General features: G+C 42.7%; 1 protein-coding gene across 4 annotated transcripts in view; it reads left to right on the forward strand.

Moving 5' to 3' along the window:
• The window catches only part of Cfap61 (cilia and flagella associated protein 61), a 272260-nt gene that overhangs the window by 197151 nt on the left and 58264 nt on the right, over positions 1-16845 (forward strand). For all 4 annotated transcript variants that reach the window (XM_076929907.1, XM_076929906.1, XM_076929908.1 and 1 more), the window contains 3 exons: positions 4336-4663; positions 6753-6844; positions 14969-15174. In XM_076929907.1, the coding sequence (XP_076786022.1) occupies positions 4336-4663; positions 6753-6844; positions 14969-15174 (626 nt within the window). The remainder of the gene's footprint in view (positions 1-4335; positions 4664-6752; positions 6845-14968; positions 15175-16845) is intronic.

A 16845-nucleotide genomic window follows, 5' to 3' on the forward strand; every position in this document is an offset into this window, starting at 1 on the left:
GTCCATCTTCCATCTGGCTTTTGTGCTATTGCCCCCTCCCCCTCCCAAGGAATTGTGGGCCAAGGCTACATTATGGTTACTGCTCTGCATCCCATTTTGTTGTTGTCTTATCCTTTGTCCGTGTATATTTTTCACTTCCTTTGTGGATTTCCAAGGCCCACTCTCATTTCCTCTCTTTAGAATAGAGACATCATCATCATCATCCTCATCATCTCTGCTTCATCAGCCATCTTCTCTGGAAGTCTCCCACCTCATTTATTTCTGACACTGACAAACTGGGTTCAGTCCCCAGGCCTCTCTCTATCTTAAGCTGTCTAAAATGAAGACCTGTTGATTTTATTGATGTTTTTTTCAAAGATAAAAATCAAAGCTTACTTCTCACTAAAGGCAGCTCATTCTCTCTTCCACTGGTTTTGTTCTCCATGGTTATTCTCTTCCTTCTGTTTGCACTGGATCTACTTAGTCCTCTTTTCTGCTGTTGTTAGGTAGAGTTGTTAAGTCATCGACAGTGTTTTTTTTTTTTTAATACTGCCCTCAGTTTGCCTCAGTATTTTAGCTGCCTCTCAAAAATTTTTCATGTACTGAATTTTTCCTTACACTTTGGCCAAAATATTGTCTGCCTTCCTTATGATTCTTTATTGCCCCTAGATTATGTATCATTTGGTTTAATATTTCATGGTTTCCTACAAAACATATTTTTATTGATTTTTAATTCAATGCTATTGTTTATGATTATTCAATCCTTTAAGAAGAACGAGGATGTATTTTATGTGTAAGGGAATTTAGAATTTTGTGTACATGCCATTAGTAAGTATTCAGTAGCTATTGGACATACTGTTTCTGTAACTAATAATTAGTTCTATGTGACTGTATTGTTGCTGGATTCTCTTTACTTATATTTACTGTATTTCACCAATGGTTTGGGACTAAATACAGTAATTGCTAGGTGTAACATTATTAAAATCTCTCATTATTTTAGAAGTTTCTGTTTCTCTCTTTAATTACTTTCTTTTCCTTTCTTTGTCCTGCTGTTAAGCCCATGAACTGTTAAAACTTGGCTATCTACCTTGTGAGTTGTGACCTTATCACTGTGGAATGCACTGTGCTGTTCAGGCTCCACTTCCCTGCCCATTCACAACGTGTGGATCCTGGGAGGAGAATGGAGTCAAGAACCTCAGGGGTTGTGAGTGTGAAGAGAACAGACTCTCCAGAGGCAGCTTCAGTGAGACAGCTCATTTTAATGAGGGGAACAAAGACTCTATAAACCCTAGGACTGGTGGTGAGTAGGGGCTATGAGTATGGGCTATGAGTAGGACTCTGAGTAGAACTATGAATAGGGGCTATGGAGTAAGCATACATCATTGGCCAGGGCCAGGGTGTTGAGGATGCCTCATTAGCATAAGGAGGAATTCCATGTGCTGATGGACATGACCTTATAATGGGAGAGGCAGTTTAACCTGGCTACTGGGGTATATGACCTCTTCCAGAGGGCAAAGGTGGGGGCACAGGGCTACATGTACTGGGACATGCAGGCCCAGGGCAGGGGGTGAGTGATCCTACTTCTGCTGATCTCAGGATGAGATTTCCAGGGTTTGGACATGGCGGGTGTGTAGGGATGGGAAGATGGGAAGAGTCTCAAGGAGCTTAGTCTGGCCTCCATTTCTCTGTGTAGCTGAGAATGGTCTTGAACTCCTGATCCTTCTGCGTCTACCTCCCAGGTACTAGGATAACAGGCGTGTAGCACCATTCTCAGTTTGTGCAGTGCTGAGGACCAAGCCCTAGCTAGGGCTCTTCACATTCTAGACAAGCACGCTACCAACTGAATTATATCCCCCCGGCTTCATGTTTTAAAGAACTAAAAAACCTATTTTATGTCTGTACAGATATTTTTCTCATTCTTGTAGCTCTTTCTTTTGTTTTTAAAAATATAGGTCTCCCTTCGCCTAAACACCTTCTGTCAGTGCTTTGTGTATGGTCAGTCTGATAGCAATAAATATTTGTATTTGTAAATGCAAATATTTTTAAAATGTGGTTTTTTTTTTTTTTTTCTGGATATAGAATTTGGGGCTAACACGCGTCTTTCCAACTTTGAATTCATTTCTTACCATGTTTCAAATACTATAGCATTTTGACTTAAAAGTTAGTGGACATTGAAGACACTGTTCCTGTTGGGATGTAATTTATCATTTCCTGGGTATGGCTTCAGGGCTTCCTCTTTGTCATTGACATTCAAAAGTTTGATGCAGTTGATGGTTTATGTTTATTATGTTTTAAGTTTTTATCTTACCTGTGGTTCACTGAGTTTCTTGAGTGTATAAATTCCTGGCTTTCACTAAATTTTAGCAAATTCTTGGCTATTATTAGGCCCCATTCTTCCCTTATACTTTAATTATATCCCTAATTATATAGTGTTTCCTGAGGCTTTAAAGCTGTGTTTGTTTTAATAGAATTTTTTCTCTTTGTTCTTTTAACCAGAAAAATCTGTTGATATTACTTCAAAATTTACCAACTCTTTTTTTATTAGAGGTTTTATTTCTTTTATTTTATCATGAAATGCCTATAGCGTACTATCTTTTAAAAGCTTCCAAGTATGGGAAATTAGATTCATGCTGGTCATTGCTTCATCTTTTTATGGTCATACATAATATCCCAGACTTTAAATAGCTGTCAGGATCCTTGGTCACAGTCCTTCCATTTTGACTAGAGTTTATGGTTATTTTGGGTGGAAGAGCCAGTCTCAAGGCATTGTTCCACCATTCCAGAACCAGAGCTGCCTTGAAACTGGTGAAGAAAACAAACAATGGGCATGGTGATGATAGACCTGGATCTGGGGAGGTAGAGTCAGGCGGACCACTGTGCCCACTAGCAAGCTGACCGAGCATATTCAATGAGTTCCAGGCCAGTCAGAGAAGCCATCTCAAAACCTGTGGATGTCTACTACTATATAATAACTCTGACCTCCACACATGTGTATAGATATGCACACACACATACACATGCAAACAGATACAGATTTTAAAAACAAACAAACAGAAATTGGTGTTTTACCCTAAATCATAGGTTTTCTGTTCCTGCCGAGTAGCCATGCCTCTTGGGTTCCTGGCAGGTGTGCAGTCTCCAGCCAGTCTAAACCCCAGCTGTGGTAGCTCTCAAGAAAGTCTTCATGTGTACTGGTATCACTCTATCCAATTATGTATTTAATTTAATTAATCTTCATATTTAATTTTTTCACCAAGAGATTCCTATAGTCTTGACAGGTATCTAGCAGGGACACACCTGTCTGCACCTGTGAATGAATGAGTCTATCAAATCTTTGTTAGATTTGCTGTTTCACTTTCCAGTGTGGAACTACTGCTGTGCAAAGTCCAACTGAGACAAAAGTGCCCCAGAGCAGTGTGGGTAACAGCTAAACACAGCTAAAAAAATTACCATAAAAATCTTTGTTAAATGTGTTACTTAGCCATAACTAACAAAGGTTAGAAAACCGCTAACAGGTAGAACTTTTGTGGATGATTTTGAAGATTATCAAAGGTTCAAGAGGTGAAGGACACTCAGGGGCAACTTTGTAAGTGTTAGACCACAGGGGAAACACGGCCTGTACCGATGAAAGTCTTCTCATGGGGCAAAAATATTCATCCCTGGGCTAGCGCTTCCCTCACTTGACATCTTTCTTTTTCCTATCATATACACATTGAATGACAAGGAGTGGCTTAGGATGATCTTAGTATGCTCTTCATATCAAAGGTCTGGAATCTCCTCTGTCCCCCCCCCCCCTTCTCTCTTCCGTCTCCCATCTTGGTCACACAGAATTATGATAAACTGTCAGTGGACATTTTCTGTACCCTGAGGAGTGTTCACACTCTGGGGCAGGTGAAATCAAGAGCAATACCCAGTGGAGTGCTTACCCAGCTTCATGATCCCCCAGCAAGAAACACAAAAAAGGTTGTCTTAGTCACTTTTCTATTACTGTGAAGAAACATCATGACTAAGGCGATTTATAAAAGGAAACATTTCACTGGGCTCCTCTACAGTTTCAGAGTGTTTCAGAGTACATGACCATCAGGCAGGGGGCATAGCAGCAGGCAGGCAGGCATGGCACTGGAGCAGTAGCTATGAGCCTATGTCTGATCTGTAAGCAGGAGGCAAAGGGAAAGTAAAAGCTGAGAATTTTGTGGGATTTGCAAATCTCACCCTCAGGGACACACCACCTCCAACAAGGCCACACCTTCTAATCCTTTCCAAACAGTTCTATCAACCATATGAGCCTGTGGAGACCATTCTTATTCAAACCATCACACCCATTAATTACGGGGGTTTTTGTTCTTCACCTTGTAGGCATTCTTCAGCTTCTACAAGAAGAATGTGGATTATGAAACATTTAAAGCATTTAATGACGCATGCCTTGTCTATGATGGCCGACTTGTGATTGATACTACCTTCCACACCAACGACATAGCCATCAGAGCTGCTGGCTCCCTCACTAAATTCTCCAACCGATATTATTCAAACGAGTGGACTCACAGCAATTTCAGTTCCAAAGAAATTGGCTTTCAGCTGGCTGCAACTATGCTCAGTCTCTTTGACCCAACCCTTGAGCCTGTGACTGAACCTCCAGCTGACCTTGACCGCCTCATCCCCATGTACAAGGGAGCCAAGATCCACGGTATGTAGAAGGCTCCTTTTTCCCCCTCTCATTTGACGATGTCAGTGTTTAGAGCAGCCAGTCATGTTTCTCTTAAACATAGCTCTTGGTCTTTAGTGGGATGTCATAGAGGTGGAGTAGGAACCCATCCCCTTTCTCTAGCATCTACTGTGAACATGACCATATCATTATTCTGGACCTATGCACATTGGGCATTTATTAGCACCCCCCCCAACAGTCCCCATTTTATAGACTGGAAAATCATCAGTAACTTGCCCAGAGATCTCAGGGATGGAAGACAGTGGTTTGCCTTGACATTATTTCCTAAGTTTCCATCCTTGTCATAGGTTCAGAGATGAAGAGACCCTTCTGCGGCCCGTTCCTTAGCCTTCTGTCTTTAAATATGTATCTGTTTTCTTTTTATGTGTAACGTTGTACTGCCTTATGTCTGTGCACCACACATATGTGGATGCTGGAACAGTGCACGGAATACCCTGAAGTTGGAGCTGTAGGCAGTTATTAGTCACCAGATGGGTGCTGAGAACCAAACTCTAGTCATCTGCAAAGTAGCAAGTGTTCTTTACCATGAGCCACCTCTCCAGCCTCCTTAGCCTGCTCTCTTCATAGGTAGGCACAGCCATTTACAGCTGTGAAACAGCCCCTTTTTACTCGCTAAGCCTTGCTGACCCCTAAGGAGATAATTTCATATGTAAGGCAGGGTGGATTTTTTTGCACTTATTTTATGCTTAACTTATTCCTGTATCCCAAGCTTCTGTGTATTCATTTTCTTCTGGGGTGTCTTTTTCTTCTGTGCAATCTTTAGAAACAATTTGTTCCTTTTTTTTTAATGGTAGTCCCCTCTGTGTGGCAGGGGGAACCAGTGTATAGGTTAATGCAACCATGGGCTTTTTAAGTTCAAAAACATGTCTTGGTTCCTTGTTGGCTTGGCTATGTTCAATAACTACAGAATCTATACCCAACACTTTTAAGTTCAGATCTCTCTCTGCAGCTTTAAGTATGTGCACCAGGAATTAAGCTCTCTTCTGGGGCCATCAATCCCATGTCCAGCCCTACTGTTTGGTTTGAGAATATCTACAGGCTCTATCATTATGCCGACAAAATGGTGCACATTACTCCTTAACAATTACATCCTTCAGATAATTGGTAGCTTTTAGGATTTGCATATCTTTGACAGCCTGAGCAGTTTCATGGGAATTCTGAAGCCAATGTAAGGGTATGAACCTCTTGATCTGCCTGATTTTGTAGAGTTTTCTGAGTCAAGAGGGGAGTGAACCATTTTCACAGGTCACCTTGGACTGCCCACAGGAAGAGGAAGACAGGTTTTATTATGTTGAGAAGAAAAGGAGATAGAGAGAAGAGATATTTTAAAACCATGTCTTTAGTCATTGTGGACCTTACCACCAGAAAAAAAACCACATATTTACAGAATTCGATGTTCACTTCTGGGAGGTTCACAGGCTAATTTGCAAAGCATACATACATAAGCCCTGAAAGTATTTATGAAACCTGTTCTAGTAAATGGAAACCAGGCCAAGGAGACCAAGGCCCACTTTCCATCCCTGTCTTCCTCCTTCTAAGGAGATGCCTGCTTTGCTTCTCCTCTGGGTGGGACCTTAGGAAATGACCTCAGGCAGATAAGAGAACAGAAAGCCTCCAAGAGGAGAGGTTGGTCAGACTCAAGCATAGCTACAAAATAGAATAGTTTTCTAAAGCATTGAGCAAGGGACTTTGTTAATTATCTACATAAAATACAGTTTTTAATATTTTGTTTATTTGGAGGAATGTCAGAAATGGCAAGTCCATGGCAATATTCTGGAGCTTTTGGTCTGGTTTGATAGCCATGGGTTAACATATAGGAAGGTGCAGGAAGTCACAGGACACATCTATGCTCATCTTGCCCTGGTGGCTATAGTATAGGGTATTGATTTGACTAAATAAAGTTCCACCACCCTAGGGCCTTCCTTGATAATTGGCTGCAATTTCAGGAGCAGACATTATAGACATCTTTGTGGGTTTTTGATAAAATGTGAACTGTTCTCTGCCAAACCAATAATTCATTTCTGATATGGACACCTGCCATTTCCTCTAGGAGGGATTCTTCCTGGGTCTTATCATTATCTGCATATTTCCAAACCTGCCATCCCAACTCCCTTGGATCTACAAAGGTCACAGCCTGATTTTGTAAGTATTGATCTTGAGTTTTACTTTATCTCTGTTCATAAAATTTGTTTTGAAGGGAAAGTAAATTTTTGACTCAAAGTCTTTGGTTCACACATCATATACCCACTGTGCATGTCAAGATTTAAAATGGCCCCCCAGAAGTCTTTGCTCCTCACACCATCATGTGGTGTACTCCCAAAGGGAGCAGAACTGACTGGTATAGCCTGCAGGGTATTGTAGAGACGACAGTGTGTGGTTTCCAAAGCTCTATCAATGACATGAAGATACTGTGACTCCACCTTGTCCCTTTCCAGGTTGTCAACTGCCAAAGGGTGGGGTTTCTCAGGCAACCCTTCGGTGAGGTCGGTTATAGTAAAGAATTGAGGATGCCTACACCAGCTGTATGAGTGACCTGCCTTAGAATCAGTGCCATTCAAGCTTCTAGATGCTTCTTGTTCCATCCAAACTCTTGACTGAAAGCCTAGGAGACCTTGAGTTCCCAGCAAAGCTACCCCCAATCTCTAACTCCCAAAGATCATGAGATAATTAAGTTTATGGCTGCTTTAACATATCTTTGCTTAATAGATTTAAAAAAGAGTAGTTTTAACTTCATGACAAACTCAAGCACAAGTTACAGTGATTTCCTAGATTCTCCTTGTTCCCCTTCTCTCTCTCTCTCTCTCTCTCTCTCTCTCTCTCTCTCTCTCTCTCTCTCTCTCTCTCTCACACACACACACACACACACACACACAGCAACTATCTACATCTCTCACCAAGGTGGTGCAGCCATCAGAGCTGGTAGGCCTTATTAGGACATCATTATCAGCAGACTCCTTAACTCTCAGGTCTCTAGGTGCTGTGCATTCTAGAGGGTCTTTACAGTGCATCTGTCACCACAGTGCCATACAGAACCCTACTAAAATCTCCTCTGTGTCCCATCCTTCGTTCTTTCTGCCACATGAAGAACTAGTAACCTTTAAGCCTTATTGTCTCCAAAATTGTCATTTGTTTCAGTTACTCTTCTTAGTGCTGTGACCAAACGCTTGACAATAAGCAGCTTGTGGGTGTATTTGAACTCACAGTTGGAGGATGCAGTCCTCATGACAGAGAAGGGAGGAACTTGAGGCAGTAGTCGCATTACGCAGTGAGAAAGCAGAGAGACAGAGATGTTTGTGCTCTGCTGCCTTTCTCCTTTGTCTACAGTACAGGACCCCAGCCCATGGGATGTAGCCATCCTCAGGTAACCTAACCTAGAAACTCCCTCACAGGCATGCCCACAGCTTTGCTTCTGTGGTGACCCTAAATTCCATCAAATTGACAATTTACCAATTAACCAACACATCATATAATGGGAACCCCCACATGCGGCCTTTCAGACTGGCTTATTTCACCCAGTAATATACATGTAAGTTCCTTTCATGTTTTTTCATGCCATTCGGCCCATATCCTTAAATACTGAGTGATGTTGTATTATCCAGGTATACTGCAGTTTACATACTGAAGATCCATTGTTCAGTATGTAAGCCATTGTTAGGTTTTAATACATGATCAGGTTATAAACATCTGCCTTTGCAACTCTGGGGCAAGCATATTCTTTGGACCAGGAGTGGCCACCAGGCCCAACTGTTTTCCTCCCATCCATGAATTACACAGAAAGGCTATCTGGGAAACGTGGGAGCTGTGGGTGGGACTTCTCATTGGCTGGCCAATTGGAGAGCCCCTCAAGGAAGCTCCTCTGCCAGATGGTCCCAGGCTGGCCTCTTGTCAAATAGTGACTCCCTTTCTCTCGTGTCACACTTGAATTTTCTTCATTGAGGTAGATCCTCTCCGTTCCATTGTCTTCTGAATATTTTTGAGGGTCAATGACATGACCAACTTAACATAAAGATTTTCTTATTTTTATTTTTTTATTTATTTTTTTCTTATTTTCAGATTTTCTTAGGGGAGGGGGGCTAGCAATGTGGCAGGTTCTGGTCAATCTGATAAAAGTAGAATATACTAGAAAAATCCTTAAACGTTATAAGAAAAGTGGGTATTTAAAGTGTCACAAGTCATTGGCTCCTAGCTCCTCCCCATTCAGGAAGCAGAGTCCTTCTTCCATTTGCTTCTCATGGACTTTGAATAAATCACTCCACCTGTCTTCATTCCTGGAATTATTACTGACCCTTTGTACAGAGCAAATCATTTCTGATCATTTACATTGCTTGGAGCAAAGCAGATAGCCAGTTAATATGCAAATTCTTGTAAATTCTGCTTCTTTATAATAGTGAAACTTCTTTCTTCTAGGAGAAAAGACATATGGTATTTTATATGCTTTTATATTTGGAGCGGGGTGGGCGGGTGGGGGGTGCTGTTTGGTGTTTTTCTACAGTGTCATACTATCAAGCTCAAGAATTGGCCTCAAACTTGCACTTTCCCGCCCCAGCCTCCTCCTGAGATGGAGATTGCAGTCAAACACCATTGTGCCCACTCTGCCTCCACATTCCTTCAGGTGTCCTGTATACAGAGAGCTCATAGGCTGTCTTCTTTAGTCACCATTGATAAGCAACAGCACCTAATCCACACAAGGGCTAGGAAATGCTGGGCTTGATTTGAGACCAAACCAGAGTCTTCAACAAACACTATATGATTCCTCGTGTGCCTACCATGGCTCTGCATTCTTTGCATGGAGTCAGAATGCATAGAAGGGGGGTTTGGATAATGAGAATTTTAATAACGGTGCAACTCAAATAGATTCTTTGGCTGATGCTATGACAGTATTTGAACAGGACCCCTGGCTTTAATTAACCATTTTGCCAAGTGGGCTTCCTTCTTAATTAGTACAGAAGATCTAAACAGATTTTTTTTCCCATTTTATTTTCTAAGAAAAAAATGTAGGATGGCTTCATGGCAATCTTTTAAAGTTGGAATTAATTCATGCAAAATTGTTGCCAAAATGGTCAGGCAGTCACCTAAATACAGCCAGCTGGTCAAGAGTGTAGCCCACCGAAGATGCTTCCCCCCAGGGAAACTGAATTACTATTCTTATAATGGACATAGTCCAGACTGACCTTAGACTTTTCTAGTTCTCAATAAGTTGTGTATGGTAAAGTTAAGAAGGCACTTCTGTCATCCATGAGTTCTTCCTACCACGATCCTTCATGAAAGAAGAAAAGACCCCGAGGCACCTCCAGAATGAACTGATTTACAGATTCTGGCCCACATGCTTGGTTGGCTTATGTGCCACAAAGTAAAGAAATTTGTCACAACAAATTCTGCCTCGGATACTATGACATTTTAAATCCTGTGTTTGTTACAAGAGCTGGGGACTTGGCTTCTTGAACACCAAGGCTAATCCCATGTCTTCTGTTTGGTGTGAACTCCAGAGTGATTTTTTGACCTATATAATCAGGGGGAAAAAATCAGGGCAGCAGGTGTCAGTAGGAATGGGCAGAACTGTGGACACTTGCTCTGTGGCTGAGAAGCCAGCTTGTGTGTGAATTCTCTGATGTGCAGTATCTCAAGGCACTCCAAGTTTCCAGACTGCTCCACCCCACCCTCAGCTATGCTAACGCAGTGCCAAAGCTCATTAAGATAGATACAACGTGCCTTCCGTAGCTAAGATCAGTCTCCAGCAAGACCTCCTCTCCGTTTCTTTCTTTAGAGTGGCTGTTTACTGGATAGTCTTTTCAAGCCCTGGTCACTGTGGAGCATGATGTGTTTACTACAATGCTGATACGGCAGAGTTTCAGTCATATAAATAAATAAATAAATAAATAAATAAATAAATAAAATCATTTTGTTGGAAACAATGTTAAAGCTACCACCTTTATGTAACAGGTTGTCATTGTTATTGGGTGGTATGTTCTACTCAGACTGTGGTTGGCCCCTGGCCAGTAGGCTACCAGATATATCCTTAACAGTTCATCATGTCCCCACTGCTATAACAACTAACCATCGCCCCAACCTTGGAGTGCTGAGCTTAGGATAAAGAGCCCACAACAGCCTCTAGAACACAAAGGAGACCTCAATAACTTGAATGTGTGGTAGCCAGCAAAGTTCCTTGCAAAGCCACCCACATGGACGGGTTAATAACCCACAAGGTTAGTCTCTTTGGTGGCTGCATACCCTATTCTCATTCATTCAGCATAAAAAAAGACTAAAGGAGGAGGCAGCAGCCAGGCCTTGTGGGTTTGCTATCCCTGTTCTCTAGTGAACAGGGAGGGAAGCTAACAGCCAGCATTACATCTGCGATACTGGGGGGGGGGGGGGCTGGCTGGGACCCCCCAAACAGCTTTCCTAGGAATATTTCTAGCACTTTGCAAGCCCCGCTTCACTAAGAAGGCGTGACCTCTCACTCAACGCTCATGCAACACTCACTGGCTTGTTCCTAAAATCATCCCTTTCTGCCAAGGGGTTAGGAGGCTAATTCTCAAACTGCTGATGACAAACCTGATAGTCTGCATTTTATCCAGGAAAGGTACTCTTAGTCAGGGTTTCTAGTCCTGCACTAAACGTCAAGAAGCAAGTTGGGGAGGAGAGGGTTTATTCAGCTTACATTTCCACATAGCTGTTCATTGTGGGGAAAAACCTCAAGGGGGGAGGGAGTCCGGTGGTGGGGTCCCAGCGGGCTTCCCATGCCGCAGGCAGAGGGTCCCACATTCACACAGCCGCCATGGGCTGGCGGCTGCGGCTGCGGTTGCGGTTCGAGGTTCCAAAGGCTGGGAACCTGGCGGTGGCAGATCAGGCAACACATGGAGTTTCCCAAAGCTTTTATTGTTCATGGCATGGTGAGTGGGTGTAGATGATGAGCGCTCCCGCCAAAAGCCAGGGGAGTCTGACTTTTATAGGGAGGGGAAAAAGGGGAGGGAATAACTTAATTAGCTACACCCCTGGCCTTTAGATAACTCATTAATATTTAAATCTCTGGAGGTGGAGACCTCTACTTGTGTCCTATGTGACTGATGGGTGCAGGTTAAATGGAGTTACATCATCCAAGGCCCAACAATTCATCATCAAAGGAAATCAGGACAGGAACTCACACAGGGCAGGAACTTGGAGGCAGGAGTGGATGCAGAAGCCATGGAGAAATGTTTCTTACTGGCTTGCTTCCCCTGGCTTGCTCAGCTTGCTTTCTTATAGAAGCCAGGACTACCATCCCAAGAATGGCACCACCCACAGTGGGCTGGGCCCTCCTACCCTTGATCTCTAATTGAGAAAATGCCTTACAGCTGGATCTCATGGAGGCATTTCCTCAAGGGAGGCTGCTAACTCTGTGATAACTCCAGCTTGTGTCAAGTTGACACACAAAACCAGCCAGTACAACTGACCTCTATGACGTATGGCTGCATGACCTCTGTCTTAGTTAGGATTTTACTGCTGTGAAAGATACCAGGACCAAGGCAAATTTTATAAAGGACAACATTTAATTGGGGCTGGCTTACAGGTTCAGAGGTTCAGTCCATTATCATCAAGGCGGGAGCATGGCAGCATCTAGGCAGACATGGTGCAGAAGGAGCTGTGAGTTCTATGTCTTCATTGGAAGGCCACTAGCAGAAAACTGGCTTCCAGGCAGCTAGGATGAGGGTCGTAAAGCCCATGCCCACAGTGACACACCTACTCTAACAAGGTTATACCTCCAAATAGTGCAACTCCCTGAGCCAAGCAATTTCAAACCATGACAGGCACATAGTGGAGGTCTCTGTCTGCATACCCATGTGTACTCCAGTTCTGAAATGGTGCTTACTATTCTGGGATGTCCAGGTAAAGTGGATGTCACATGCTCACATGCAAGGAGGAAGGATTTGGAAAGTCAAGACTCAAGGCAGTACATGTGAATGAAAACTTCCCAAGAGTAGGTGGGGCTCGAGAAGTACCGTGGTGGGAGGGAAGGGAACTGAGCAGAGACATCCTGCAGCAGAGCTCTTTCTGAAGTCTTTACCAGAACCTGGATAAAAATGTTGGACCGTGCAGCACTTGTTTGTTATAACCTCAGTGCCAGAGACTGAGACAAGAGAATCCCAGGGGGTTGCTGGCCAGCCAGTCTAGCCCAGTCTGAAAGCTCCAGGCCAATGAGAGACCCTCCCCCCGCCCCACTGCCCACCCAAAAAAAAAGGCCTAGGTGGCTTCTGAAGAATGTACAGAGTTGACTTTTTTTGTTTCTACATGCACCTACACACATGCACACACACACACACACACACATATTTTAATTTTAATGATGTCAAAAATGTGGAATTACTGCTGCTCCTTAATGTGATCCATTTTGAAAATAAAAAGTGTGCTGTGGACGTAGTTTCTTACCATGAGTGTATTTCCATGTGACCACCAGCCTCCTCCTTGAAACAACACTGCCCAGTTTCTTCCCAATGCTACCATCCCTGTCCCCTAAATATCCAGTCTATTGCACTTGAAGTTGACCTAGAGTCTTGTCTGCAGTTGTGTCCCCTAGTGTGATTCCACAACGCCCACCAGTTGCCTCAGTTTAACCAGAAAGTTAAACTGTGTGGCTTAGTTGTTTTCCTGTTGCTGTGATAAAACACTCCAAGAAAAGCAAGGAAAAAGGGTTTTTTTTTTTTTTTTTTTTTTTTTTTTTTTGCTGCCTCCTTTTAGGATGGATTTTAGCACCTCAATTAACCTAACCAAGATAAAACCAAAGAGGATGCCCAGAGGCTAACCTAATACCCTCACAAGTGTGCTTGGATGCTTTTCCCCCTAGGTCAGAGGTTCTCAACCTGTGGATCACACATGATGCCCCCCCCAAAGACCATCAGAAACACAAGTATTTGTATTATGATGTATAAAAATAGCAAAATAACAGTTATGAAGTATCAACGAAGCTAAGCTTATGGTTGCAGAGACGGGGTGGGGGGGGCAGTCACCACAACATGAGGAACTGTATTAAAGGATTTCAGCATAAGGAAGGTTGAGAACCACTGTCCTAGGTAGTTCCTGGCAAGTCGACAGTCACATTAACAATTGCACCATGTGTCCCTGTTTATATAAAGCCCTCGGGTGGATCGAGGACTAAGCGAATGTTTGGGATTAAGACAAGGTGAATTTGCTGAAGATTTCTGAATGCCGCATTCAAGTTCAGAGTGAACACTTAACCCTAGGTGCACTTGGAAAAGCATTACTGGCGCTAGAGAGAACCAAATTCAGAATCTTGAGGCGAAGTAAAAGATCAGCCATCACTAACACAGCCTGCGTTTGTCTACTGAGGTCAACAGGGAATGGAGCGCCAACAGGGAGCCGGTGGCTGTCAGGGCTGAAATCAAAACTGTAACAGTGTTGTGGGATTACAGCAACCCTTCCTAGTCATCAGGTTCACATGCCAGTCAGTTTTAATCCATTTCCAAGGGGCAGAATCCACACCTTGAACAACTTACAAACTAAAAGGTCATCTACAGACTGTGTGGGGTATATCCTGTGGGCTTCCTTCTGGGAACTGAGTTATTATCAAAGGGTCACCCTCCTTCCCAAGCCTGGGATACCGGGTTTCACCTGTCATCGGTGTCAATTTTAAGTATTCTCTAAAACAACCAGAAATCCTCTTGATCACGTTGACAAGGATGCTTTCAAAACGGGGCTCTGTGAAGTTTTGTTTTGTTTTGTTTTTGTTTTTCGAGACAGGGTTTTTCTGTGTAGCCCTGGCTGTCCTGGAACTCACTCTGTAGACCAGGCAGGCCTCAAACTCAGAAATCTGCCTGCCTCTGCCTCCCAAGTGCTGGGATCAAAGGTGTGCGCCACCACCGCCTGGCTTTTCTGTTTTTGGGGCTTTTTGTTTGTTTGTTTGGTTTGGTTTGGTTTTTGGTTTTTGGTTTTTGGTTTTGTTTTGTTTTGGCTCTGTGAAATTTGACACTTCAAACTTATCATACTTAGAAAAAGGGACCCAGTTCCTTTACTGGGTAAGATACTAAGCTATAGACAATTGATGGTCACCCAGCAGCTAATTTTAAAGCTCAGAACAATCTAATGATGATTTAAAATGTGGTGAGGAACACTTTGTCATAAAAAATGTTGTTTCTGACACATCAAAGGCTGTTCTTTGCAACGAGATAAAACTTGCCTATTATACTTGAAAACATAATTACCAAAATAAAGTTCCCCAGGTTGAGGGATGTTTTTTGGATACTGTTTTCCTGATCCATTCTCATTTTCACCCAGGGTTCAGAAGTAGTGACGGGTAACGCGAGAAAGGGGACCTACTTCCGACTATACCTTAACAACTATAAGTTGGTGGAGACTATCACATGCTTTTCAAAGGAGCCTTTCCCATCCTCCAACTACATCCGCTTGTTTGGACAACATGAGCAAGTCCTCAACAACCTGTGTACTCGGTTTGATGACAAACTAGTCCCAGATCTCTACAGGTACCTGGGGTGTTGACTTTGACAGTGGGCACAGATGATTATATATGATGTTCTGTGCTATACTGGTGTGTGTGTGTGTGTGTGTGTGTGGGTGGGTGTGTGTACCTGGTGATGCACAAGAGAGAGAAATTGGAATCACTGAGAGAAGCTGGGGTGGCTGAGATGGCCTTGATACAAAACAATGAATGTCAAACACTAGCATCGGCTGGAGAGCAAAGGTTCAGTTGAGGAAGTACATGAACTTAGATGTGTCCACACCTGGGCCCAGACCTGGTCCTCAAAAGCAATGAAACATGATGTTGATGTCGAAAGTGTGAGATGAGATGATATTCAAGTCCCTTTGCACACAGGGCTGCTAAGAGCAGCAGTCTGAACAGAAGAGAAAGGCTGGATGTCAGGATGGGGAAGAATCTGGCTCCATTAGGATTTCTTCAACCATGAGACAAGCTGCTTATGGCCCTAACCTTTTTTCTCCTAAACATGTAGATGATTGATTACTAAATATGTTGATAATTTCTGCCCTGGCAATCTAGAGTATAGCCCTTTTCTGGCTCTTTTACAAGGCCAAAATTACCCTGGTACCTAAACTGCACAAAGACCTAACAAAAAGAAAAGTACAGACCAATCTTCCATATGAACATAGAGGCAAAATTTCTTAGTAAATTATTTGCAAACTAAATCCAAGAACACATCAAAAAGATCATCATGACCAAGTAGGCTTCATCCCAGAGATGCAGGGATGGTTCAACATAGATAAATTGATGAACATAATCCATGTCATAAATAGACTGGAAGACAAAAACCACATGATCAGCTCATGTAGTAGATGTAGTAGATGTAGAAAAAGCCTCTGACAAAATCCAACACCCTTTCATGAGAAAAGTTTCAGAGAGATCAGGGATACAAGGCATATACATAAGCATAATACAGGTAGTTTACAGGAATCCCCTAGCCAACACAAATTAGACAGAGAGAAACACAAGGCTGTCTGCTCTCTCCTTACCTAGTCAATATAATACTTGAAGTCTTAGAGGATTAAAGACAACTGAAGTTTAAGGGGATACAAATAGGAAAGGAAGGAGTCAAAATATCTTTATTTGCAGATGAAAATTTTGTATACATAAAAGACCCTAAAAACTCTACCAGGAAACTTCTACAGTTGAAAAACACTTTTAGCAATGTAGCTGTATACAAAACTAACACTTAAAAGTTATTCACTTGTGGATGCAGCTGCTGTTGGAGAAGGTTAGGAGAACTACTTTCTGTCCATAAACAAGATGGTGTCATAGCCAGTACCTGACACAGAATCTATAAAACAGGATTTGAATGTCCTTGATACCCACAGGATGACTGCAGCATCATAACCAGTCTTTCCTCCTAAAAAGTTTAAATTACAGAATGCTTCATGCAAGCAAAAAAGGTATGTACAACATTCATGTGTGCTCGAAGGGGGAATAATACTGGAAATCCATGTGTCTGTCACCTGTGTTAAGGAAAAATTCCTGACCGGGGGCACTGAAAGCCCCTCTCTGGCCATATGCAGACTATCATATGGAAGGCAGCCACCATTTCTAAATTAGAGTTAGTCATTTGGTTTGCTGTGAATCTTTTCTGTGTAGGAACAAATACAGTCTTTGTTATAAGTTCTCAACTCTACTCTTAAAATGAGAA

This window comes from Arvicanthis niloticus, chromosome 2 (assembly GCF_011762505.2).
Source record: "Arvicanthis niloticus isolate mArvNil1 chromosome 2, mArvNil1.pat.X, whole genome shotgun sequence".
NCBI classification, from domain to species: domain Eukaryota; kingdom Metazoa; phylum Chordata; class Mammalia; order Rodentia; family Muridae; genus Arvicanthis; species Arvicanthis niloticus.